At 42.1% G+C, this 27,982-nt stretch overlaps 1 protein-coding gene across 1 annotated transcript in view; it reads right to left on the reverse strand.

The window, feature by feature from the left end:
- The window catches only part of Fkbp9 (FKBP prolyl isomerase 9), a 44,959-nt gene extending 21,407 nt beyond the window's left edge, over positions 1-23,552 (reverse strand). Inside the window, exons 1-5 of the mRNA XM_074065327.1 lie at positions 23,200-23,552; positions 9,927-10,072; positions 9,343-9,532; positions 8,300-8,445; positions 4,313-4,502 (exon numbers count right to left, since the gene is read on the reverse strand). Of these exons, the coding sequence (XP_073921428.1) occupies positions 4,313-4,502; positions 8,300-8,445; positions 9,343-9,532; positions 9,927-10,072; positions 23,200-23,426 (899 nt within the window). The 5' untranslated portion in view covers positions 23,427-23,552. The remainder of the gene's footprint in view (positions 1-4,312; positions 4,503-8,299; positions 8,446-9,342; positions 9,533-9,926; positions 10,073-23,199) is intronic.
- Positions 23,553-27,982: the final 4,430 nt, after the last annotated feature.

Consider the following 27,982-nt stretch of genomic DNA (forward strand, 5'->3'; position numbering starts at 1 on the left):
TTCGAAGCCAGCCCAGGGAAAAAGTTTGTGAGACCTTATCTCGAAAAAAACCACTTAGTTTAAAAAAAAGGGCCGGGGAGTGGCTCGAGGTATAGGCCCTGAGCTCAAACCACAGTACCACAAAAAAAAAAAAAAAAAAAGAAAAGAAAAGAAATTAAAATAGGGGACTAGACAATATATATGTATTTCATTATGTATGTATGGAAGACCTGTAACCCAGGTTTAAAAGCTTCTTTTGCTGAGGAGCACTGACGCCTTACCTGGGTAACAGCAGCAAACTTATGAAATTAGTGACACTGGTTTTCTATAGAAAATGATTGAGGGACAAGGACAAGAGGAAAATTTGTCATTACATATTCTTTTTTATGTTTTCGGTGTTTTGAGACAGGGTCTCACAAATAGCTCAGTCTGGCATCCTGCTTCACCTCCCAAGAGCTGGGATGACAGGAATGTGCTACTCTGCCCAGTTGTTTTTTAAAACAGGTTCTTGCTATGTAGCCCAGGTTGGCCTTGAACTTGTGAGCCTCTTGCCTCAGACGTTTGTCACTATGTTCAACTTTCATTGTATTTCTTTTATGTTTTCAGGATTTTGAACTATACCAATGTATCACTGAATAGGAAAAAAATGGTATTTTAAAAAAGAAAGAGAAAACTATCATACAAATTAAAAAGCTATCACCATTAAAGGTGTGGTGCTAGCCAAGGAATAGAGAGATCAAGGGAGAGGATAAAAATTCTAGACAAAAAGTCAAAAATACATGTAATAATTTAGTTCATAAAAAAGTCACCTCTTAGATCAGTGAGGAAGACAGATGAGGAAAAACTAGCTAATCAACCACTTGGAGAAAAAAAAGAGATTTTTTTTTCCCTTCATTTTCATTAGGACATATATTTATTAGGATATATTCATTGTACGGGGGATTCACTTTGACAATTCTGGATAGCCTTACATTGTACATTGTTTAGATCACCCTCACCATCTCTCCCCCTTGATTCCCTCCCCACCCCACTTATAGCAATTGCAAGAGGTTTCTTTGTTCTATTTTGTATATGTATATGAAGTTCCCATTCACCCTCCTCCTTCCCACAAGTACCCCCCCACCCACACACACTGTACCTATTTACAGTCTTGTCTTTCATTAAGAGTGAGATAATTTGTCAATTGATACCACAAAAAATTCCAGATGGGGTTGGGCACCAATGGCTTGTGCCTGTAATCCTAGCTACTTAGGAGGTTGAGATTGGGAGGATAGTGGTTCCAGGCAAAAAATTCCATGAGACCCCAGTTCAACAGAAAAAAGCTGGATGTGGTGGTGTGTGCCTGTCACCCCAGCTATGACAGGAAGTGTAAAACAGGAGGATCAAGGTCCAGGCCAAACCCTATATCCCACAATAACCAGAGCAAAAAGGACTTAGCGGAATAGCTCAAGTGGTAGACTGCCTGCCGAGCAAATTCAAGGCCCTGAGTTCAAACTCTAGCATAATCAAAAAAAAAAAAAATCCAGCTGGATTAAAGATTTCAAGAGAAAAGCATCTATGAGCGTGAAGAGAGACTACCGAAGGTTGTTAGCATTGGTACCTTGGGGTGGAGACAATGAGGGGTTGATAGGAAGTTATTGCAATTTTCATTATACATCTTTGCATTGTTTCAATTATACAGTAAGAACATGCCACTTTGCAAAATAAAAATTCTAGTAAAGAATATTTTAAAGAGTAAGAAAATAAAACCATTAAGAGACTTATAGACATATAGAGAGGGGACAGATTTGTATCAAGTCACCAAACATAGAAACCACAAAGCGAAAGCCAATTATGTTTAACATAAAAAAAAAAAATTTAAAGGATAAAAAAAAAAAAAAGACAATAGCCAAGATGCAAACGCAAAGAAACAGAGCAAAATGCTTTCAACAATATACAATGATACATGGGTTAATATCTTTAATACACAGTTCAAGCCAATAAAAAGGGACACGTGACAATACCCTCAATATAAAAATGGACAAAGGTAACTAATAAAAAAGATACCTACATGAACATTTGAAAAAAATCTCAACCTCAATAATAACCAAAGAAATCCAATTAAAACCACAGGTACCATTTTTCTCCTGTAAATAAGAAAAGATTATTTTTAAATGGTACCCAGTGTCACTGAGTCTGTAGGGAATGGGACACTCTTAGACAGTGAGGGGGGTAAAACCTTGCCTAAGGGCAACTTGAGGGCATACATATATATATATGTATATATTTGGAAAGCTGTAAAAATGGGTATAACCTTTGACTAGAGAGTCTTCTAGAAATTTATCTCAAGGAAACAATCATATACTTTTAGATTTTAGCTACAAAAATAATTACTGCAACTCTATTTAAATGTCAAAAGGTAGAAAACAAAATAAGTGACAAACAATAGGGATTGATTGCCTAGAGATCAAGGCAAATCTAAAGACTGGAATGATATTATGTAGCTCTTAGGACAGGCTAGACCCCATAAAACTAAAAAGGAAAGCTGCTGAAAACCTAAGAAAACAGTGGCCCCATTATGTGTACAGACAGCCAGTGCACCCAGAAAAATGGGCTTGTTTTGTTTTGAGACAGGATCTTGCTGTATTGCCCAAGCTGGACCCCAAACTCTTAGGCTCAAGTGATCCTCCTGCCTCTCCTCCCAAGTAGCTGGGACTACAGGTACGTGTCATTGCACCTGGCTTGAAAATAGTCTGTTAATTGGAAATATAATTACAATAAATAAAGCACAGAACCAAGCTAAAAATGCAACAAGTAATAATATATACACACATTAAGAATTTTTTTAATAACACAAAAAGATTTTTTAAAATGCTGGCTGGACATTGGTGGTTCATGCCTCTAATCCTAGCCACTTGGGAGTCTGAGATCAGGAGGATCACAGTTCAAGGCCATCCTCAGCAAATAGTTTGTGAGACCCCATCTGCAGAGCAAAATGGACTGGAGGTGTGGCTCAAGCAGTAGAGTGCCTGCTTTGCAACATTAAGCCCTGAGTTCAAACCCCAGTTTCACCTAAAAACCCCCAAAAACCCAAAATGTTCAATAATAGGGGAATGGTTATATAAATATGTTAGATTCATCCAATGGGTCACTATAGCGATGGATAAAATGAATGAGTTTTCTCAGTGCATTAATATGTAAAAATTCCAAGGTTACAAAATATCAAGGAGAATCATATATATGATGTGTAATAAAGCATTAGCTATAGATAACATCTTCTATGAATTAAAGAAGCTAATGAACAAATTAGAAAATAATAAGGCAAAGTGCAGTGGCTCAGGCCTACAGTCCCAGCACTTGGGAGACTGAGGCAGGAGAACTGCGTGAGTCAAGCAGTTCAAGATCAGTCTGAGCAACATAGCAAGACACTACCTCAAAAAAAAAAAAAGCAAAAGTAAAAGAAATTAATAAAAAATGGTTAACTGTAGTGGTAGGAGGAAGGGCATCTGAAGTAGACAGGGATGGGTATATAGCATATCTTAATGCACACTTTGTTTTGATTTTGAACCATGTGACTACTGCTTTATCCAAAAAAAAAAAAAGGAATGAAATGAAAGAAGAGATCTTAGGAATAAGATGAATGAATTATTCAAAAGAAAAAATACTTGGAAAAACTCAGTGATGTTTTTGGATGAGCAAATCAACCAGAAGTCTATTTACTCAGAGAGACAGGGAGGTGGCTGTCACTACTTGTTTACAGGAAGCTGAAGGAGTGATTTCCAAAACACACATGCCACTCGAATGAGCAAGACATACTAGACACCTGCCACATGCACTGTGATGAACAAAATAAAGCAAATTGGGTGCAGTAATGAGCATCCACAGCACAAGAAAGGCATTCAACGCTTCTGACCCGTCCCCTCCTGCTGGCTAGCCCTTAACATTGACTTCCTCATCTCCTTAATCTAACCATCTCTGGAAAGATGCTAGAAGTTGAAGCACAGAGAAGTCTTATGCTGTCCAAACTCACACAGGGACCCAGGTCTCCGGGAAACAGATTGGCTCTTTGTCCGCTGTACCTCTTTAACCTCACTTCTGACAACTCTCCATCTTGGACCCCTTAATTGGGTTTGTATTTGGATGGAGGTATGGTGGAAATCTAGAGTGAGTCTCTTCTGCTTTCCTACAGACCTATCTAATTGGAGGGAACCGTTGTTACAGCCTAGGAAGAAATTTGGAATCAGAAAACAGAAGCCTGTATTGGAGATGAAAGTGTAAACCGGCACTGATAGAAGATTCAGCTCATGGTCCACCATGAGCTAGTTCTAGTGAACAGACTCAGTCATTGCCTTACCTGGAATCAAAGAGAGTGCCATCCAGAAGCGTGCCATTATAATGATACCTGAGGAAGTCCCCGCTCTGACTTCTCCGCTCACAGTTTTCAGGTACCAGCTTGTTCTCAATGGAAATGCTATCTTTGGGGTTATGGAGGTCCAACAATGCAACATCAAATACCAGGGATGCTTGGCCAGGAATGTCTTTCCCTAGAGTGAAATGGAGGAAGATGATTCAATTAGGACACAAAATTTAGGAAGTACTTTAACCACCACTCACACCCTCTGTGTTGGTGTTACTCATTCCTTAAAGATTTCAAGCCAAGGAAACAAATGTTTTTCCAAGTCTTGGGTGGTCCTCTACAGTCTAATTTTGGTGTCTCACCATGGAGTTCATCTATGGGCTGATGGGTACAATGTAAAGCCTGACTCATTCAGGAAAAGGAGCAAACTGATAGTGTGAAAAACAAAAGCTCAACGTGGGTGGTTCTGCACTCACATGCAAACCCAAAGATACATCTGTTAGGAGTTTCTATTTGTGTACGTGTACAAATGGAAATTACAGACATTTAAAGACCAAATTCCAAAGCTCATATATGGTCTGGAGAACACTATAGACTTGTTCTTTGAAATCAACAGCCAGTTTTTTAATTAGCATAAATTAATTGAACAAAGGGGTTTCATTGTGATATTTCCACACATGCATATAATGTACTTTGATCAAATTCACCCCATTACTTTTTTTAACCCCCCCTCTCCTTTTTAAAAGTTTTTAGTGAGTTTCATTGTAACAGCTATTTTTTTAAAGGCAAAATGGAAAATTTAATTCTTTATCCAAAACAAGATATAAATAAAATGAAAGTTAGCTAATACAGAAAAAAATGGCACCCACAACCTAAAATACAAATAGTCTTCAAGTCATTTCTGTATCACTTCTGCACGATATGGCTTCTCTTGGGTGTTCTAAGAGGGGACGCACTGAATACCATCCACCCTCCATATCCATAGGTTCCTCATCCATGGATTCAACCAACCCAATATGGAAAATTTTCAAAACAAAACAAAAAAAGTCTACACTGACATAACATGGCAATGCATACAGTATGACAATTATTTACATAGCATTTGCTCTATATTAGTTACTGTAAATAGTCTAAAATATACAGGAGAATGTGTGTGGGTTATATGCAAGTACTCCGCCATTTTTATATAAGGAACTTGAACATCTGAAGCTTTCAGGTTCCTCAAGGGATCCTGGAATCAATCTCCCACAGGTACTAAAAGACTACTGTGTCTGCACTAATTCTAATTAATGTATTTCTTTTAAAAAAAAATCTTCCGCCTCAGCTCTTCCACTTTGGTCAGCCTGGACAGTGAGTCAGTCGATGGTGTGTTTCCTTACCATCCACGGGGCGCACCTAGACCCACATGGTGTCGGTGCTCCCGAGGCCTCCTGTGCTCCCCGGACCTCCCCTCGGCCGGTGACCTTCCCGCATTCTCACCAGCAAGCAAAACTGCGCCCATCCCCGCCGCTGGGTCCGACCGAGGGGCCCCTCTGCATAAGTTGAATTAATTAATGTATTTCTTAACACTATGCTTCGATTTTGTCCACATGAAGTGAAAGTCACAGGTAAAACACATCACAGAGGGGCAAATTGGGAAAATTTTGGCAATTCTGACATCATATGGTAAAATTTCTACCTGATGCTCATAACCTTTAGACTGTCTAGTTCAAATCTCATTTCAGTTAGTGCCAGAGACTGCAGCTGGTAAGGCAGGGGGCAGGGGATTATTTGTGAACACAAATGGCCTAAGTGAGTAGACATTTCAGCAAAGGATAATTAATCCACGTGGCACTACAGGGCATGAGCTCTTTCTGCAAAGATCAACACTAACCAATAAATAACCCGAAATCTAGTAACCTGGGATAAAAGAAAGTTAACTGACAAGTGGGCTCCTCCATCATGCAAAGGTGGGGGTGACTTGGGTAAGTACTTAGGTGGTGGCATCCCAGGCCAGTGCTCCTCAGTCAAGCCATGCAGAACCCACCCCTTGCATGCCTTCCCTAGAGGATGATGAAATCTGGGGCAAGCAGGCTGCTGAGTCAGCCTCTGGAATGCAAGGTGTGGCCAGTCCCAGAAGAGGGTGTGTGCATGTGACAGAAGTGATCTTTTATACTTTATCTCTTCGCTAAAAATAAAAAAAACCAAAGCTTGTTTTTCTTTTGTGGTGGTGGGGATCGAACCCAGGGCCTTGTGCACACTACGCAAGCCCTTTACCACTGAGCTACATCCCAGTCCTAAAAAAAAAAGTCTTAAAAGTAACTCTGTGGTTTATATTTTTCAAATGTTAACATGCATTAACTGAATATTTTTACAGCTTTCCAGAGATATAATTCACATACCGCATAATTCATCCATTTAAAGATATACTTGGATAGCTGAGCATAGTATTCAAATTTAAAAAAGCATACTTTAAATTCAATAAGCTATTTAAATTATTTATTTATTTATTTTATGGTACTGGGGCTTGAACTTGGGGCCTTCACCTTGAGCCACTCTGCCAGCTCTATTTTTGTGAAGGGTTTTTCAAGATAGGGTCTTGTGCACTATTTGCCTGTACTGATTTTGAACTGCGAGCCTCCTGATCTCTGCCTCCTGAGTAGCTAGGATTGCAGGCGTGAGCCACAGGCACCTGGCTAATTATTTATTTAAAATAAATAAATAACAGTCTTCATATTAGGCGGGCATCTTGTTTTGTTATGTGGATGGCAGCCAAAGGATTTAGGGGTCGAGGTGAATAAACTCCCACTGGCCAAGGATGAGACAATCTGAACATCAAGAATAACTTGTATTTCAGGAGGGGAGAATTAAGACATATTTATGGTGATGTTTTCAAACTTCATTTCTTTTAGTAGGATACTACACCTACCCGCTCTCCCACCCTTCTTTGAAGAAACTATTTGTACTGTGGGAGGGAAGGATGGGGGGGGAGGAGGGAGGGAGGGAGGGAGGAAAAAGAAAAGAAAATGCAAATCTCAAGCATGCAAATATATAAAATGGAGGTAGATAAGGATCACCCAGGATTCCCTGTTCCTGTTCTACAGACCTAAGAGGCAGAAATAGCTGGGAAAAACATTATATTGGCTATTATAAGTGGGGTAGACTATCAACTTTTTTTTTTCTGTATTGGGATTTGAACTCAGGGCCTCACATTTGCTAAGCAGGCACACTACCATTTGAGCCATTCCACCAGCCTCACTATCAACTTCTTAAACAGTATCATATTCTCATTTCTACTCTTTACTCCATGTATACCTGCGGCTTGAATGCCCAGAGGTCTCTTATTGTGTCAGCCCTTCAGTATGATTAAATAGGCCTGAAATTCAAATACGAGTAGCTAAGAAATCCTATTTATCAGCCAATATTCTGTTTCTCTTCACAGGACACTAATTTTAATTAACGTATTTTCTAACATTATGCTTTGATGGAGTCCACATGGAGCTAATGTCATAGGCAAAACCTATCACAAAGGTATAAACCAGGAAAAATTTGGCAATTTTGACATCATGCAGCTAAATTTCTACTTTGATGTCTCCAACCTGTTGACTGCCTAAACCAAATCTCATTTCACAGAGAAGTCAGTGCCCAAGTCCACAACTGCTGAGGTTGGAACAGTGCTTACGTATGAATGCCAGGTACCACACTGAGTGAGTTTCAAACAGCAATTCTCTAGGACAGCACCGTCCAACAGGATGTTCTGCATTGTCTCAGTCAGTGGCCCTCAGCCAAATGAAATGTGGCAGTGTGACCAAGGAACCGAATTTCAATTTTCTCTAATTTTATCATTTTCACTTGAATGCAACAGCCACATGTAGCTAGCGGCTGCCATAGTGGACAGTACTGGTCTAGCCCAAAAGGCCTGGTGGGTTTCATGGGCTCACAATGGAATGAATCACAATAAAAATCAGGACTGATGAGAAAGGCTCTGAGAAGAGCAGAGCTTACCGTCTCCCTCCTCTCCGTAGGCCAGGAAAGGCGGGATGGTGATGATGCGCTTCTCCCCCACGCACATCCCCAGCAGCCCTTTATCCATCCCGGGAATCAGCCAGCCAATTCCCACATATGTGTCATAGGTCTTCATGCGGTTGTGACTGAAAACCAATGAGAAAGGGGAAAGGCTCATACCATGTGTTTCCAACCCATCCCTTGGGAAGGTCTTTGTTACTCAAATCTCAGGTTAAACATGGAGCTATGGCCATCCCCAGAGACAGGCATGTAGGGATCTTTGCTCCCAAACTCAGAGCAGAAATGCTCACGTTTATATCAGTGATTGATGAAAACAGGCCAGTTATTCCTCTCATCAAACAGCTCCCCAGTCTCTAGCTTAGCCCCATACCTGCCCACAGCTGCATTTTCCTATTCTGCCTCCATGGAAAAACTACAAAAATGAGCCAAAACACACATGTACCTACTAGGAAATATGGCTTTTCATTTAATGATGAGATCTTAAAACACTGTTAAATGAGATAAGCATTGATTTTAGATTTTTATAAAATGTACTAGATTTTGACCCTCGCATCATGAAGCATAAAACACTAACCAAACGTCTTAGGTAACAGCAAGGTGTAATGGCTACTTGGGAGGTGAAGATCAGGAGGATTTAGTTTTGAGGCCAGCCCTGGCAAAAATTATCTCAACAGATAAACTGGGCAGGGTGGTTTGCATCTGTAATCCCAGCTACTCAGGAAGGATCCAGGCCCAGAACTTCCCTAGGCAAAAAAATGCAAGACCCTATCTAAAAATTAATTGACGCATAAAAGGGCTCGGAACATAATTCAAGTTGGTAGAGTGCCTGTCTAGTAAGTGCAAGGCACTGAGTTCAAACCCCAATACCACAAAAAAATTTTAAAAAGTCTTACGTAGGGGAGATGGTACTGGTTAAAGGTCAGAAGAGTCCATTTCTGGTTTCCTCACGGGCATAGAATGCAGGCAAGCCACAAGGACTGAAGGGGCATTTCACAGATGCTGCCATGAACAGCAGGACTTACCTGGAATCAAACAGTGTCCCATCCAAGAATGTTCCATTGTAGTGGTACCTGACAAAATCAGACACCTGGATGGTCCGAGGGCAACTCAGGGGCTTGAAGTAAGTGTGAATCTGAACCTGGTCATCGGAATTCCAAATGTCCATCAGAAGTACATCAAAATGAAGCACCGAGTCTGGGGGGATCACACCAGCTTGAAATACAGAGAGTTCACAATGAGAAACTGCTGCCTTTTGAGCCAAATAAATACCTAGAATGCTGCCAATGTGAGTGGAAGCTGAAAGAGTTCAAGCCAGTCACTGGTCATTCCAAAATGAACTATTCTTTCTCTATCTTTCCTCCAAATGAAATTAAAATAACGGAGAAAAACCAAGATTCCCCTCTCTTGAAGCGTATCATTTGATATGCCCTTGTCAATGACACCGTCTTTCATCTCTGGAAGGGATAAACCCGAGATGGAAATTTTAGCTGGTTGTGTTCACTGCTTTAAATTTTCCCCAAGCAAAGCTTCCAAAAATTCTCCAGTCTGGTTGAACAAACAGCCTGCAAATGCTCTGGTTCTTTCTAAACACAGAACAAAAACTTACAAACTCCTTCATTTCCGTAGGCAAGTTTTGGGGGGATGGTCACGAAGCGCCTCTCATTTACACACATCCCGACCAGAGCTTGGTCCATCCCTGCAATCAGCTGGCCTTTCCCCACAAACACGTTGAAAGTGGAGTCTCTGTCATAGCTGATGATCGGAAGGCAGGGAGAGAGAAAGAAAAGTAGAATCAGCCCTTCTGTAAGTGAACCTGACCTCGGCAAAGAAACAAGCCTGCCAGGAGCTACTGACACAGACAGCGTCTTCGCTGGATGGTATTTCCAGAGTGGGAAGTTTTAGATTATCTTGAAGATGGCCAGCAAGTCTAGTTAGATCGGCACTGGCATAACTCTCTCCTGAAAAAAATGCATGTTAGGTTTATCTTGCAAAATAGGTATGTAGTCTTTTCACACATGTACAGAGTTTACTCCATTTTTCTATGTGATTGGTGCCTGAAAGCAACATCATGGATACACACACACACACACTGTCATCCAGGTAAGATAAAAAGGCAGCAGGTACGGCACAGCACATACCTCAACTCTTAGCCTTAGCTTTCCCTGCTGTAAAACAGGAGTGATAGTAATAGGTACTCCAGGATCTGCGCAACAACATGAAAAATGCTTAGGAAATGGAAGGGTTCTGCCAGAACCACAATTATCACAGGCAACGCAAAGAATAAGGAAGTCTTGAAATTGTTCCTATTTGTGTTGAAAGGCTGACAGGTAGTGACGGCCTTAAGATCAGTAGGATTGCATTTCTTGGCCAGCCCAAGTAAAAAAGTTTGCAAGACCCCATCTCAACAGGAAAAAGCTGGGTGTGGTGGTTCCCATCTGCATCCCAGAGACAATGAGAAGCATAAAATAGGAGGATTGTAGCCCAGGCCAGACTGGGCAAAAAGGAAGAGACTCTATCTGTAAAACAACTGAATCAAAACGGGCTGGGGGCGTGGCCCAAGCATTAGAGCACCTGCTTAGCAAGTATGAAACCCTGAGTTCAAACCCAGTTCCCTTGCCCAAAAAAAAGATTAGGTAGAAGAAGAAAAATAATGATATTACAGCTATGACCTATATATGCCTTTATCTTTTTCAATGTCAAATTCAGCAACAAAGAAAGATCTGCCTGCTAGAAAACTATTCTGGGTGCTGTGGAAGATACACAAAAGAAATCAAAGACAGAGAATTTGCCTACAAGTAAATACTTTGACTGGCAGGGAGAGCCACAATTTCAGATACTATATTTAAGAAAATGACTGCAGGCCAGGAGTGGTGGTTCACACCTATAATTCCAACTGTACAGGTGGCAAGATCGGGAGGATCACAATTCAAAGCCAGCCCAGGCTAAAAGTTAGCCAGACTCCATTTTAACCAACAAGCTGGGTTTGGTGGCATGACCCGTGATCCCTACTACTCTAGAGGTAGAGAAAAGAGGATCCTGGTCTGGGCTGGCCCTAGGGGGAAAAGGCAAGACCCTATCAGAAAAATAACTAAATTAAAAACGTGGGGGAAGCATGGCACAAAGGGTAGAGCCCCTGCCTGGCAAGCGCTAGACCCTGAGTTCAAACTCCAGTACCACACACACACACACACACACACAACTGCAAAAAAAAAAAAAATACAAGAAAGTAAATGAAATGTGACAGAAAAATAAATGAAAAGAAAACCACTGCAGAGCTTGATTTACAATAATGAACAGTAAAAATAATTTAGAAATTTGAGTGTGTGACTGTATTTAAGGCAAAACGTGCTAAAATGGTCAATGCCATTTTAAAACATAGATTTCTAATTACTGACAGGAGAGGATATACACAGTAAGAGTAAACTCTAGGTTACAGACCCATAGTATGAAATAATCCCATTCTCAATTAATATGTATGTATTTATATAGATAGGCAGATAGACAGAGACTCATTTTAGATAGCTGGAATATCCTCAAGGTAGTACATGAAAATATTATCAACAGTAATTTATGGGTAGAGGATTTTAGGTGACTGAATTTGTTTTCTCTTTAATTCTCTCTTATTATTCAAGACAGTCATGTAATTCCTGTACAATAAAAAGTTAAGAGCTGCTGGAATTTGCTTCATGAGGAGGTTCCACCTTTCATTTTGTAAACTTCTTTTTTTGTTAATAAATCATTTGGGCAGGCAGTGAAGTCCACTTTACCATTGAGTCAGACAAAGTAGCTTCCTCAGACCTGCGTCCCTTGCCCTCCCAGTTTACAGTCTATTTTAATAGCCTTCCTTTCTGCAAGGTCAGTGAACAGACAACAGCATTTCAAGTTCAGGACAAGCCAGAGGACAAAAGCACATGGTTAGCTTTACACCTCCACACTCTACCTCCTGGAATGCTAGCTCTTGAGTTTCACTTGGCTTGCACCTCACTGTGCCATGGAGCCATCATCACCCAGCAGAATTATAATAACGGACCAGAAAGCAAGGCTTTAAGAAGGCCCAGGTATGAACATGTGCACACAGCAGCAATGCATAGTAGAAAGCTACAAATATTTTCTTCAAGGGGCTAGGGATGTGGTGCAAATGGTAGAGCACCTGCCTAGCAAGTACAAGGCCCCGAGTTCAAACCTTAATACCACCAAAAAAAACACCCTCTTTTTTTCAGGGATGGGGATATAGCTCAGTAGTACAGTGCTTGCCTAACATGTCAAGGCCCTGGATCGGATCACCGGCACCACAAATACACACACATATTTCATCCACCCACTTTGAACATAGCTCCCAAATTTAAAGAAAGTTTTTAATTATTAATACTAGTTACAGAGCATTTATTATGTGTCAGGCCCTTCACATATGCTATCTCACTTAATCCTAATACAACATCTGAAGGTGGATGCTCTGACACTCAGGTTCCTTAAAGTTTAAAAAATTTCTCAAGCTCACAAAGTTAACTAAGTGACAAAAAAAAACAACAAAAACCCAAAAAACAGAACCCAGGATGGTCCGACTCTTAAGCTCCTGGCACTGGGCCTCCTAGACTGCATATAAGAATTGTTGATACTCATAGTATTAACTTCTTCATTTCATGATTGCCTAAGCACTTGAACAATAAAGCAGCAAAGTGTTTAAAAAAAAGTCTTTCTGAAAGAAAATGTACATGCTCACATACGTAAGTAACTACCAATCTAAGACCAGTCTTATCTCCTGCTTAAAAGGCTGGCCATCTGGAAAAGTAAAGTTGTTCTAGGCAAATTTTTGCTGATCACTGAAGCTGGCACACTCCTGTGCAGCATCAAGCCCAGAACTAGCCATGAAAATCATTACCTGACTCTGGAATAAGCATTTCTATAGCCTGCCAGGTGTCTAGCTCATTTACACCTCACACAGATGTGTCAGCCTGGGTCCTGCAGGAAACGCAGGACACACCCAAACTAGGCAATTCCAGGAAAGTTTAATAAGGGGGCTGTGCACAGCTGACATTGCACTCATTGGCGAAAAGCCTAATGTGTTTCCCCTGTGTTCACACCAAGGCAATGATGCCCACTTTGCCATTTCTATTCAACCCAGTCCTAGAACTCCTAGCCAGAGCAATTAAGCAAGAAAAAGAAATGGCAGGCATCCAGACTGGAGGGGAAGAAGAAAGCACATCTCTGCTCAAAGATGAACATTTATGTAGAAAATGCTGTAGAATCCACAAAAAAAAAACCCAAAAAACAAAAAAAACTGTTGGAATTAATCAATGAATCTGGCAAAGTTGCAGGATACAAAACTGACATGCAAAAATCCATTGTTTCAGTGAATAATCTGAAAAAGAATTTAAAAAATAACCCTACTTATAATAGCATCAAAAAGTTTATTTAGGGACTGGGTGTGGGTCAAGAGGTAGAGGGCCTGCCTAGCAATTCCTAGTACCTTGGGGAAAAAAGAAGAAAAAGTTTACTTAGGAATAAACTTAAACAAGAAGACAAAAGACTTACTGAAAACTAGAGGAACATTGCTCAAAGAAATTAGGAAGAATATGGACTGGAGGCATGGCTCAAATGGGAGAGCACCTGCTTTGCAAGCTCGAAGCCCTGAGTTCATACTGCAGTACCACCAAAAAAAAAAAAAAAAAAAAAAAGGGAAGACATACTGTGTTCATGGGTTTAAAGATGTAATACATAAGATATCCAGACTGGCAAAGTGGCTCAAGTGATAGAGCACCTGCCTAGCAAGCATGAGTCCCTGAGTTCAAACCCCAGTACCTCAAAAAGAAAAAAGTTTTCTGTAGTTTGCCAAGTGCTGGTGGCTCATGCCTATAATCCTAGCTACTTGGGAGGTGAGATCAGGAGGATCAAGATTTGAATTCAGCCTGGGCAAATAGTTCATTAGACCCTATCTAGAAAACACCCAACCCAAAAAAAAGGGCTGGTGGAATGGTTCAAGTGGTAGAGTACCTGCCTAGCAAGCATGAGGTCCTGAGTTCAAACTCCAATACCAAGAACAACAACAACAAAAGTCTACACTCCCCAAAGCAACCTACAAATTCAGTGTAATTCCTACCAAAATGCAGAAGTAGAAAAAAACCCTAAAATTCATATTAGAAAAGTTCTAAGGACTCAATAACCAATATAAAACTGAGGAAGAAGAACAAAGCTGGAGGCCTCACATTTCCTGATTCTGAAACACGTATCAAAATGATATGATACATACAGACCAATGGAACAGAATAAAGAGCCTAGAAATAAACCCTTGCATATATGGTCAAAGGATCTTTGACAAGGGCACCAACACTACATGATGGGGAAAGGTCTCATCAATAAATGGTGCCTGGAAATCTGGATATCCATGTGTGAAAGAATAAAGTTGGATCTTTGCCTTATACCATTATAACCAATCAAATAAAGACACAAACATATGACCAAAAACTATTAAACTTCTACAAGAAAAATAGAGGAGCCAGGCATGAGGATTTCAAGTTTAGGCCAGTCTGGGCTGTATATTGAGACTCTGTCTCAAAAAAGGAAACACAAGAAAATACAACATAGGGGAAAAGCTTCCTGACCTTGGATTTCATAATGGTTTCCTGGATGACACCAAAACCACAGGTAATGAAAGCAAAACAGACAAGTGGTACTGTGTAAAAACTAAAGCACATTAAGTCTACCTAAAAGTAGCTGAGACTTTTGGTTTAGAGACACAGCCATGGTGGCCCCACCGACAAGATTCAGAAAAGTAAAATACCTCTACCTCACTCTCCTCCCTTCCCCTATCTGCCAAAGGCAGGCAATGAGGGGTCCTTGACATGACCCACACCACGCAAGTGCGGTTCACACAGGTGACCATGCAAAACAAACAGCAGCAGAAGAGGTGGAGCAAGGGTTTAGAAAGGCACCTGGGAAGCAGTCAGCACTGGGGAGGCCCAGCTTACTGTTTTCCCCTGCTCAGTCACTGTTACAGATTCTTCCAGCATTGCTTCAGACACCGCTACCTTCCCTGCCCCCTGGATACTGGGAGGTGTCTGTTGTACCAACCAATGATGATCTTCAGAATTACCTACCAGGCATCACCCAGGCAAAGCAGCTCTCTAAAGTGTCTACATAAAAGAATACATTAACTTGGGCCACATTGTTTAAGGTAAATAGCTACCCTGGTGGCTCTGTTCTTAAACAGTAAATAATTCGGTCCCTTCTCTGAATGCAGGTTCAAACCTGCAGTGAGGAAGAATGTTCAAAAGAACAGATGGTGAACCAAGAGTGGTGGCACATGCTGGTAATTCCAGCACTCAGCAGGCTGAGGCAGGAGGATGGCGAGCTCAACGCTGGCCTAGGCTCCACAGTGACAGCCTGTTTTAAAGAAATCAAATAAATAAATAAATAAAAATAAACATAAAAAATAAATTTAAAGGAGCCTAGGTCAAGTGGTAGAGCACATGCCTAGCAAGTGTGGAGGCCCTGAGTTCAAACTCCAATACTGCCAAAAAAAAGACAGAGATTAGAAAAAAATAATTAAAGAAATATAAAAGAAAAGAATGAATGGCAAAGTGAATATATCCCCTCTTAAGCCTCTCAAAGCCCATTCCTTCTCCAAAAGGACTCAAAGAACTGGAAAGGTTCAGATCACGCCAGGGTCCAAAAAGAGCAGGAATGGAGGCCAATGTCCTGCAAGGGCAGCAACAAATTTTTGGAAGATAAAAAGTGAGCAGAGAAACAATGAATCTACAAGGAAAGGCACAGATCCAGACATGTGCAACAGGGGATATGGCCAAGGGTGTACTTGTAGACCTCTCAGAGTCTGGAGAGGCTGCAGACTGGTAGGTAGAAAGAAGGGCAGAAGGAACCCCAGACCACAAAAAGGGGCACTGATTCAGTCTGCATCCAGACCAGCCACAACCACACTGAAGCCCTTTCCCCACTCTTATCAACTGGGCAACTATAACTTTTTTCCTTTGGCAGCACAAGGGGTTGAACTCAGGGCTTTGCACTTGATAGGCAGGCACTCTACCACTTTTTTGCTTTATTTTTCAGACAGGGTCTCTTCCATTTAGTCCTGGCTGGCGTTGGCCCACAATCCTTTTATCTATACCTCCTGCAGAGATGGAATTACAGACATGTGTCACCAAGCCTATCTTATTTGTTGAGAAGCCTTGTTAACTTTTTGACTGGACTAGCCTTGTATGGTGATCCTCCTATCTCTGCCTCTTGAGTAACTTAGATTACAGGCGTACACCACTCACTGAGCCAGGCCTTTGGGCAACTATAATTTTGTTTTTAAGAGTAAACAAATTGATTTTAATCTGATATGATCCTTTGTAAATTCCACATGCTTGATTTCATGTAAGTGAAATAACTGTAGTAGTATTTCCACTTAAAACAAATTGACTTATTAGCAGTTGTAAGAAACAGTTTTTAGGGATGTATTAACCTGAAAGTTACAGGATACAGAGAGTTCCAAAGACCTAGTCCACAAACACCACAGCAATACATGTGAAGACCAAGATATTTGTGTTGGTTGGGTATTCCATGTAGATGCTACTTTAGGGCAAGGTCATATTAGGGCCAATGGGCTATATATGGCTCACTATTGTTTTGTATAAGGAAGAGGGTGCTCTCATTTTAAGCTTGAGAACTGTCTGACAAGTTTTTAAAACTCTGCAAATATGCTACTATTTGGTTAGGTAGTTAGTTAGTTAGTTAGTTGGTGCTGGGGATTGAACCCAGGACCTGGTGTGTGCTTAAGCACATGCTTTAACACTGAGCTACACCTTCAGCTTCTATCATTTGTTAAAAATAACTTGATTAGAAAGTTATTTGCAAAAACCGGTATACACTTACACTACTGCTTGCTGAGATCGTTCTTATCTCAGAGCCAGAGATAAAGGGAAAATGGACATCCCAGAGCAGAAAGAAAATTGTCCTTCAGTTCTGTTAGGGAACTGAAGCCCAGATAAGCTGGGAGAGGAAAAGTTGGGTTGCTCTAAATGCTAGTTTCAGATCCAGTTTTGACAATGAAAATCTGAAGACAGTATTTTTGAACATTTAAAAAGACTGCCTCATGCTTGTATTCCTAGCTACTTGGAAAGGCTGAGATAGGGAGAATCAAGGTTCAAAACAAGCCTAGGCAAATAGTTCGGTAGACCTCATCTCCAAAATAACCAAAGCAAAATGGACTGGTGGTATAGCTCAAGTGGTAAAGTGCTGCTTTGCTAGTACAAAGTCCTGAGTTCAAACCCCAGTCCCACCAAAAAAAAAAAGACTGCCCAATGTCACAGTGAAACCCCCTGTCCAACTAAAAGGAAACTAAAAAGTTTTCATTAAAATGAAAACTTTGAAAGGCAGTGCAAAATTGTGACATTGCTGTTAGGAATTTTTGTTTTTAAGCAAATTAAAATGTCAGGTTCATATAGATAATTCTTATTTCAACAAGTGCTTGGCCCGGTCAAATACAACCATATTAGTGTGAATGTGTACATGCCTGCAATGCCCCACCAAGAGAAAATCAAAAGTCCTACCCACAGTCTTTACAGGGGTGCTTGGGCAGCATGCCAACAGCTGAAGAAGGTGTGAGAAGGAAGTTAGGGGCTCAGCTCTTTCCCCAAAGTTAGCAGGAGCTCCCAGGGCTTGTGCCTCACCAGCAGCTTCTCAGCATTTCCCACCGGAAGACTCACACCTCACACTCAAAACACTGCTGGCCCAACTGAGCATGTCCTGATCAGTTACATTTCCCTCCTGCAGTTCACCCTGACACTCTCCCAAGTGTGGCCCAGCCACTGGCACTTCTCTATGGACCAGTCCTGCTGAAGGAGCAAACCTGGGCCTCAACTTAACCGTGTAGCTTAACCGTGTAGCTTAACCATGTAGCTTAACCGTGTAGTTAACCGTGTAGCTTAACCCCCACAGAGAGGCCACCAGACTCAAATGGAACCAATCAGATTCTCTCCTGAGTTTGGACATGAGACAGAGTCCAGTTAGTCAGTGTTTGTGCTGAATCTAAGAGGTCGTGTGCAGTATAGAAGCCTGGCTGGAGCTCTCGCTTTAGGGGCAGTGAGCCCCTCTGCAGCTGCTAAGTAAGATGAGGCAGTTACCTCAGCAGCTACTCAGGAGGGCTGCAGTTCAAGGCTAGTCTGCACAAAAAGTCTGTGAGACCCTGCCTGGATCAACTTGCTTCCCCCTCTGCACAAAAACCTTCAAGGCACCAGTCATGAACCCCCAGCTGGCCATCAGGAGCTCCTACGAATTGGATTCCCCACTCCTTTCCTGTTCTGTGTCCCCTGCCTCCTGACTCAAATATCAGGGCCTCTTGCTATAATGCCTCGAGCATTCATTATAAGTGCTCGTAAGGCCTTGGCCCACCCCATCAGTCTCTTAAACCCTCAAGGCTTACCCCAAGCCAACAGCTCCTCCCCCAAGCCTTCCTTCAGCAACCACAAGTCTCATTCATGTGGCTAGTAGAAGTCTCATGTCTGCAGTTCACATGGCACTCTCTGTGCCCTCACCAACTTCTACTTTGCTTATAACTTACAGTGTGTCTGTCCTCTTACTTGAATGTGAGCCCCACGAGGGCAGGGATTTCTGTCTGTTTTATTCACTGGAAGAGTAAGTACTCAATAAATACTTGAATGAATAAATGAATGACTAGATGAATGAATATGAAAAGTGAAGATAAACTCTATAGATGAATCTATAATTCTTTTACCACACAGTTTCTGAAAGTATGCTACTTGGACCAGCAGCATCAGTGAGAACTTAACCACAAATGCAAATTCCCAGAACCCCCATCCCAGAGCTACTGGACCAGAAGCAGGGACTCTGATGCGCATACAGTTTCTAACCACCGTGCCAAAGCAGCATAACTCCACATATCTGCAAAGCCGCACAACAGGCACACAGTAATACTTCTTGAATGCCTAGACCTCTAGGGTCTGCAGACAGGCCTGGAGGCTGCGAGTGAACCAATGAGCCACCATTGTGCCTGCATAATAACAGGAACACGTTAAACTTCACCGCCAGCAGGAAATCAGAGCACACAAAGTGACCAATCCCCTCACCCTCACAGCTAGGGAAGTGAAGAAGCTGAATCTGGGATGGCTGAGGAGGAGCCCCCTTGGGCACCTGCAGCCTGAAGCCTCCATCTGCTTGTCCCCAGAGCAGAGGTCCCAGGAACACATTCATGAGCCCACAGAGGCTCACAAATAAAACAAAGTCATGTCCAAGGGAGTGGGCAAGGGCCAAAGACCTGGGTCTCCTGGCAACTGTGAATGCCAATAAGCTAAAAGGCCCCAGTGCCAAGAAAGACACAAGCTCTGTGAAAAGAAAGACAGTGATTTGTGACTCCAGTCAGGTTGATGGGAGTCATTTTCTTCTGGGCAAAACCTGCAACTCAGCAGCCAAGACCCAAACTCCTAGATTTCTCCTGTCCCACGCACTTTGGGCAGGAATATCAAAGCCACATCCTAACATGTCATAAATTCCCAAAGGAATGTTAGTGTGTACTGCCCCGCTCCTCTATTTTCTACCCCTCAGCCACAGGGACCTTTGTAAAATGCAAGTCTGATGCCCTGGTCCCCAGGCATCCACAGCTTTCCATTGTCCTTAGACACAGTTCAAACTCTACAGCCAGGCAGAGAGATCCCCATCACAATCATATTATACCCCACAAATATCTACAATTCTATGTCAATTAAAAATTTAACAAGAAAGTCTTTTTTTTTTTTTTTAAAGAGGCTAGCTCAACCTTCCTCTCTGGCTTTTCTAACCTTTCCCTTTGTCTCCTCTGTCACTATCCCATTCCTACTCCAAGCTTAGACCATCCTGACCAAGTCTCACTTCCCCAACATAACCTGCCCTCCTCCACATTCTTCCCTCTACTGGCCACACATCTCCCAGGCCTGAACCCCTTAGCTAAATTTAAGTCTTCCTTAGGTCTTATCCCTGCAATCCCAGGCCTCCATCCTGACCACCCACCCCTTCTACACACATAACATATAGTTAAGTCTTCTGTGTTTCCCTGCCTTCTTCCACCGTATTTATGGGTAGACTGTAGGCCATAGATTATGGTCCTAAACTGCCTGGGTTAAAATTTCCACATGACAATCTAGTAGTTAGAAATCTTGGGCAAGTCATTTGAACTTTCTTAGCCCACTTTTCTTCATCTATAATGCGTTAGCTTCCTCACTGTCTGGTGAGGTTAAATGCATTATTTTGAGATTAAATGAATTATGTGAAGGCACAAGCTAAGAATGACATATGGACTCTATGAGAGTGATGAAATGGGTGTTTACTATTCTTACTGTGCTTACCACACCATGTGGTAACTGCCTAGGCTATCAACGGCAGGCTCAGGGAGGGACATTCTCCACTGGGACTAGTTTGTCTTGAGGCAGACATTGCATAAATGTTTGCTGTATGGAAGGTGATCTTTTTCCTGTCCTACACCGCCTCACGGTGGTGGCCATCCCTTCAGAGTAGAGCAAACTTGTTCTAGTGGGAATTGATTATGATCAGCTCAAGCAAGAAATTCTTCCCTATTTTGTAATGAAATGAACAAATGAAAGAAGATGTACACATGGCCAGTGAACACGGGGAAAGTGCTCAACAACATTCACTGTTAGGGAAATGCAGATTAAAACCATCAAGAGATACTACTACCTATCCATTGGGGTGACTATAACAAAAAAGACAATTACAAGTTTTAACAAGAACATGAAGAACAAGGAACACTGCTGGAGGGAATGTAAAACAGTGCTGCCATTGGGGAAAACAGTTTGGTAGTTCCCCAAAAAGTTAACCATAAATACCATATGACCCAGCAATTCCGCTCCTAGGAATTTCCAGAAGAAATGAAAATACTCCCACAAAATCTTGTACATGAACATTCATAACATCATAGTGGCCAAAAAGTGTAAAACAAGCCAAATGTCCATTGGATGGTGAATGGCTAAACAAAACATGGTATATCCATCTAACAGAATATTATAGGACTGGGGGTGTGGCTCAAGTGGTAGAGGCTTACCTAGCAAGTGCAAGGCCTTGAATTCAAACCCCAGTACCATTAATGACAAAAAACAGGACTGTAAAATAGGTACAGTGTGTGGGGGAGGGGGGTACTACTGGGAGAGGGGAGGGTGAATGAAGGAGATTGAGTTGGCAGTTGGCAGTATATAGTAGATGGACTTCATTTACCTATATGAAACAGAAGAAACCTCTTGCAATTGCTTTAGTGTGTGGGGAGAGCACTGAGAGGGAGAGACGATGGAGGCAATGTAATTGTCACTATGAATACCCCTTGCATGATGAATATATCCTAATAAAAATTATTTTAAAAAAACTGGTACCATCAAAAAAGTTCAAATAAAAAACTTTAACAGAATGTCATTTATGTAGCCATGAAGTAGAATGGAGTACTGATAAATGGGTGAAACTAAGTGAAAAAAGCTAGATACAAAGCCCCGAAAAGTGTGTGGCTCAATTTACATGAAATGTCTGGAATAGGTAAGTCCATGGAGAAAAGTGGATTAGTGGTTGCAGGAGCTGAGGGGGAGGCAAGTAGGAGGGTGGGAAGTGACTGTTATCCGGGTCCAACATTTCTTTTTGGAGTCATAGAAATGTTCTGGAATTAGATAGCCGGGACGTTTGCATAACTGGGAGTATACAAAAAGAAAGAAAGAAAACCCCACCAAATTGAACATTCTTAGAAAGTGAATTATATGGCATGGAAATTACATCTCAATAAAACTCTTTTTAAAAAAGCAGCAACTGAAACAACAGAATGACTAGGGCTGGCAATGTGCTTCAGTGGTGGAGTTCTCGCCTGGCGTGCAAAAGGCCCTTGGTTCGATCCTTATTTGGGGACAAAATAAGTAAACCATATAGATGACCACTTGCTATGTACCATATAGTAGGGTGTCTAGGTTGCTTTTATATATTCACTGTCTGGAATTTAAAAAAAAAAAAAAGGCAAGGGTAGTAGCCAGTATTTTATTGATGAATAAGCCCAGTACAGCCTCAGGCACATAGCGGAGGCTCAACAAACAGCTCTCTGCCTAGTCCAGTGATTCATTAGAGACGTGCTGGCACAGATGCAGTTTGTAACAAAAGCCTTGGGGAGGACAGCAGCCTGAAGCCGGAGAGAAGAGGCCTGATTAGCCCCACCATACACTGGAGACAAATCGGGGATCTAGGTTGTGATCTTCAGGCAGAGTTGAAGGAAGGAAATTTCCAGACTGGTGCAGCACCATGTAGCAAGGCTGAATGACTGCTCTGGACACTTTTGCTGAAGAGTTTTTGGAAAGCCGGAAGGGGAGGGCAGTAGAAACTACACAGACAGACTCCGCACTTGCATCGCCTAAATTCAGACCTGACTCCACGTTTACACAGTTTCTTAGCCTCAGTGGCCTCCTTCCCACCTCATAGGATTCTTCTAAGAGTTAAATGAGCTCATTCATCAATGTCTGTATTTCCATATATATGGAAAACAGAACCGCGCCTCGCACATAGTCAACAGTTCAATAAATGTTAGTGGCTGCAATTATCATCACCATCATCTGAAAATCATCGCTCAAGGGACCGTCCCAGTCAGAGGGAACAGTTAAAGAGGCTGCAGGCGAAGACCCACATGCACTCTTGGGGGGGGTCTAGTTGCGTGGCCATCTTACACAGTGTCACTGACTTGGGAGGAGAAGGAAGGCGGAATCTGTCCCAGGCCTTCTACGCAAGGTCCGATCCTGGACTCCCCTGGCGTCCGGGACTGACGCGGGAGGGGAGGGAAGGGGCGGGGGTCCCGGGGCGGGCTAGGGGAGGTCCGTCGGGAGGCAAAGGCCTGTCGGGAGAGCGGGCGCGCCTTGTACCTGGAGTCGAACTTGCGGCCGTCGGGGAAGGTGCCCACGTAGTGGTAGCGCACGAAGTCGCCGCTGCGCACAGTGCGCGGGCACTCTTCAGGCACGAAGCGCCGCTCGATCTGCAGTTCGGGGTCAGAGCCCAGACCCGCCACGGGCGCCGCCTGCCCGGTCACCCAAAGCAGCAGCAGGAGCAGTGGCGGCGGCAGCGGTCGCCAGCCCCGCGCCCCGAACGCCATCGGAGCAGCGAAAAGCGCAGCAAGGGCGCGCGTGGAGCTTGGGCTGCGTGAGTCGAGCCTCGGCGCGCGGCTGAGTCTGCAAACGTGGACGGGTGTTCGGACCTCCCCCGGCAGCTGCGCCCCTCTCCCCGCCCGCCTGGCCACGCTCCTGGCCACGCCCCCGGTCACGCTCCTCCTCCTCTACCACGCCCCGCCCCGCCGGGGACCTGTGGCCTCCAGACCCGAACCCGGTGGTTCCCGGCGGACTCGCTGCCCATTGTCCTGTCCCGCCGCCGTCTCCGCCCTCCCTGGAGACTCCGGGTTCAGAGCCAAGAGAAGCTTCTACGTGGCCCGGGATCCACTTTTCCCTGGCTACTCTGAAGAAGCGAAACTTTGAGAGTTTTTTTTGTTTGTTTGTTTGTTTAACTTATTTACAGGGCTGGAGTCCACATTGATAGAAACTGAAACCATCTTTCAGGAATTTTTTTAATACTTAAAGAAAGGGCTTGAAGGCGAGTATTGCGAGATCCTCCTCCCCTGACAGTAGCCCAGGTGAAAGGCGCTTATTTTGTTTTTATTTTATTTTATTTTATTTATTGGGTAGGGGAAGGAGTTACTGGGGTTTGAACTCAGGGCCTTTGCTTGCTATGCAGGAGGGCTACCGTTGGGGCTATGTCCCTAGCCCCAGAAGAAAATTTCAAGTTGCTAACAGAGAGTACACCAAGCTCTAGATGAATGCAGTGTGAACGAATACTAACCAACAAAACCGTAAGTGCCCACATTGTGACTATGAAGGCAGGACTTCATAATAGGGACCTCGATGCCTCGGGGAATTCATTAGAGCAGTTAAACGCCTCCTTAGCTTAGAACTGGCTGTTACAATTTATTAAAACCTTGCAATAATAAAAGTAAATCACCCAACCTTTCTCAACTGGATTTGGGAACCAGTTACCAAATAATCCAGACACTAACTGACAAAGATAACCAAAAAAGAGAACAAAACAAAACAAAAAAACTGGGCACCAATAATGTTTATAAATGCAAAAATGCTAAATAAAGCATGAGCAAACTGAACTCAACAGCTGTGCCCTGGTGACTCATGACTGTAATCCTAGCTATTTAGGAGGCAAAGATCAGGAAGATGGTGATTGGAAGCCAGCTCAGGCAAGTATTGGAGACTCTGTCTCCAGTAACCCATCACAAAAGCAGAGCAGGTGGAGTGCCTCAAACAGTAAGAGCGCCTGCCTAGCAAGTACGAGGACCTGGCTTCAAACCCCAGTGCCACCAAAAAAAAAAAACCCCAAAAAACCTGAACTCAACAGTAGATTAACAGAATAATACACTATTACATGGATTACCTGGATGACCTCAAGTAAATTAACAGTTTCAGTGTCATCTGTAAGATGAAGATAAAACATGATAATTACAAGATTATTAGAGATCTAATTATTAAATTCCAGTGTTCTAACAAGATGCCACAGGTAGCACTAAAGAAACATCCCTTTTTCCTATTAGAGCTTATTCTAATAATAAGACAATTCTGAGATGTTCTAAAGTAAATTACAGACAGAATGAAGGGAGGGAAGAGTTCAGAGAAATTCATATTAACTCACAGCTTCAACCTAAATCAACAAAAAAGGAAAAAATTACTCCACAATCCTTTCCTATATCCTGAAGATCAAGGCCATATCAAATCTGCTTTTAGGGTCAGCCAACCCAAGCAGCAGCAAAAAGTTTTCTTTGTGGTCAGGTGTGGTGACACCAGTCTGTAGTCCTAGCTACATGGGAAGCTGAGGCAGGAGGGTCACTTGAGCCCAGGAAGGATTGCCTAGCACAAATGAGGCCCTGGGTTCAATCCTCAGCAAACCACCCCCCCCCAAAAAAAAGAAAAGAAAAGAAATGAACCCACGTATTTATACCCATCTGCTTCTCCACAAAGGCAACAAAATCACACATTGAATAAAGGATAGTCTCCAAGAAATGGTGCTGGGAAACTGGATACCATATGCAGAAAAAAGAAATGACATCCATGCCTGTCATCATACACAAAAATCAACTCCAAATAGTTCAGATACTTGAATGTAAAACCTGAAACTATGAAACTTCTGGAATAAAACATAAGAGGAAACACTTTAGGACACTGGTTTAAGTGAGGATTCTTTGAATATGACCCCAAACACACAAAAGTAAAACTTGACAAATGAGATTCTATCAAGCTAAAAGTTTCTGTACAGTAAAGGAAATATTCAACGGAGGTGAGGACCTACCTTCAGAGTGGGAGAACATATTTACTTTTTTTTTCTATTTTTTTTTTATTATTGTTGTGCTGGGTGGGGGTACACTGTAGCCTTTACAAAGGTTCTTACAATGTATCAAATACATCATAATTAAATTCCCTCCCCCAATTCCTAGAACAGTTTCAACAGGTATCATTTTTACATTTACATACATGTGTATACATTATTTGCACCATATTCACCCTCCTACCCCTTTCCCTGCCATCTCCCCCCTCCCACTGGTGCCAACCCCCACCCAGGGAAGAACCTGTTCTGTCCTCCTGTTCTCAAATTTTGTAGAAGAAAAAACATAAAACTAATTAGAGAAACAAGGTGTTTTTGCTAGTTTAAAATAAAGATAGCTACACAGGGAGATTTCTTGTGTCGTTTCTATGCATATATGTATTATAACCCCAACTGGTTTATCTCTACCAGTCGTCTTCACTCCTCTCTAGTCCCCTTCCCGTGGTGGCCTTGGCCAGTTTAAGATTTCTATATTCATTCCTGTACAGTGAGCACATGAACCACATTCAAGTTTTTGGTTTCCTTCCCTTGCACTATCCCCCTTAGTGTGACCCGTGTCCCATAATACTGCTCCATTTGTTGTAGGTCTTTATAGCCAGGGATGGTGAGCATTTTTCCATGCATATGAAAGAGAACATGTGGCTTTTGGCCTTCTGAGCCATCAGATGAAGTTCTCCAGTTCCATCCATTTACCTGCGAATGACAAAACTTCATTCTTTTTTGTGACTGAGTAAAATTCCATTGTGTATAAATACCACATTTTCTTAATCCATTCGTCAGTAGTGGGGCTTCTTGGCTGTTTCCATAGCTTGGCTATTGTGAATAGTGCCACAATAAACATGGGTGTGCAGGTGCCTCTGGAGTAACCTGTGTCACAGTCTTTTGGGTATATCCCCAAGAGTGGTATTGCTGGATCATATGGCAGATCTATGTTTAGTTTTTTAAGAAGCCTCCATATTGTTTTCCATAGTGGTTGTACTAGCTTACATTCCTACCAGCAGTGTATGAGGGTCCTTTTTCAACTGTATCCTCAACATTAGTTGTTGTTGTTGGTATTCTAACAGGGGTGAGGTGGAATCTTAGCGTGGTTTTGATTTGCATTTCCTTTATGGCCAGGGATGGTGAACATTTTTTCATGCCTTTTTTTAGCCATTTGGACTTCTTCCTTTTAAAAAGCCCTGTTCATTTCATCTGCCCATTTCTTTATTAGGTCATTGATTTTTTTTTGGAATTTAGTTTTTTGAGCTCCCTGTATATTCTGGTTATCAGTCCATTGTCTGATGTATATAGCTAGCAAAGATTTTTCTCCCGTTCTATGGGTGGCCTCTTCAATTTAGAGACCATTTCTTTTGTTGTGCAGAAGCTCTTTACTTTCATGTAGGCCCATTTGTCCATCCTTTCTCTTAGTTGCTGAGCCGCTTGAGTTCTACTGAGAAAGTCCTTGCCTATGCCTATTGCTTTTAGTGTATTTTCTGCTCTTTCCTGTACTAGCTTCAAGGTTTTAGGTCTGATATTAAGGTCCTTAATCCACTTTGAGTTGATGCTTGTACAGGGTGACAAACATGGATTTAGTTTCAGTTTTCTGCAGGCAGATATCCAGTTTTCCCAGCAACTATTGAAGAGGCTGTCTTTTCTCCATCATATGTTTTTGACACCTTTGTCAAGAACTAGGTGGGTATAGCTATGTGGATTCATTTCCAGGTCCTCTGTTCTGTTCCACTGGTCTTCATATCTGTTTTTGTGCCAGTACCATGCTGTTTTTATTGCTATAGCTCTGTAGTATGGCTTGAAGTAAGGTATTGTGATAGCTCCAGTGTTGCTCTTTTTGCTTAGTATTGCCTTGGCTATTCCAGATCTTTTGTGTTTCCAAATGAACTTTAGGGTAGATTTTTCAATCTCCAGGATGAATGTCATTGGGATTTTGATGGGAATTTTATTGAACATGTAGAATGCTTTTAGTAGTATAGCCATTTTTACTATGCTGATTCTACCAATACACAAGCATGGGAAATCTTTCCACCTTTTGTAGTCTTCTTTGATTTCTTTCTTCATTGATTTGTAGTTTTCCTTGTAGAGGTCACTCACATCCTTAGTTAAGTTTATTCCTAGGTATTTGATTCTTTTTTTGAAGCTATTGTAAATGGAATTGTTTCCCTACATTCTGTCTAAGTCTGTTTATTGCTGGTGCATAGAAAGTCTACTGATTTTTGTAAACTGATTTTGTATCCTGCTACTTTGCTGAAGCTGTTTATTGGGTCTAGGAGTTTGGGAGTGGAG

The sequence above is a fragment of the Castor canadensis genome, chromosome 2 (genome assembly GCF_047511655.1).
Source record: "Castor canadensis chromosome 2, mCasCan1.hap1v2, whole genome shotgun sequence".
Classification (NCBI taxonomy): Eukaryota; Metazoa; Chordata; class Mammalia; order Rodentia; family Castoridae; genus Castor; species Castor canadensis.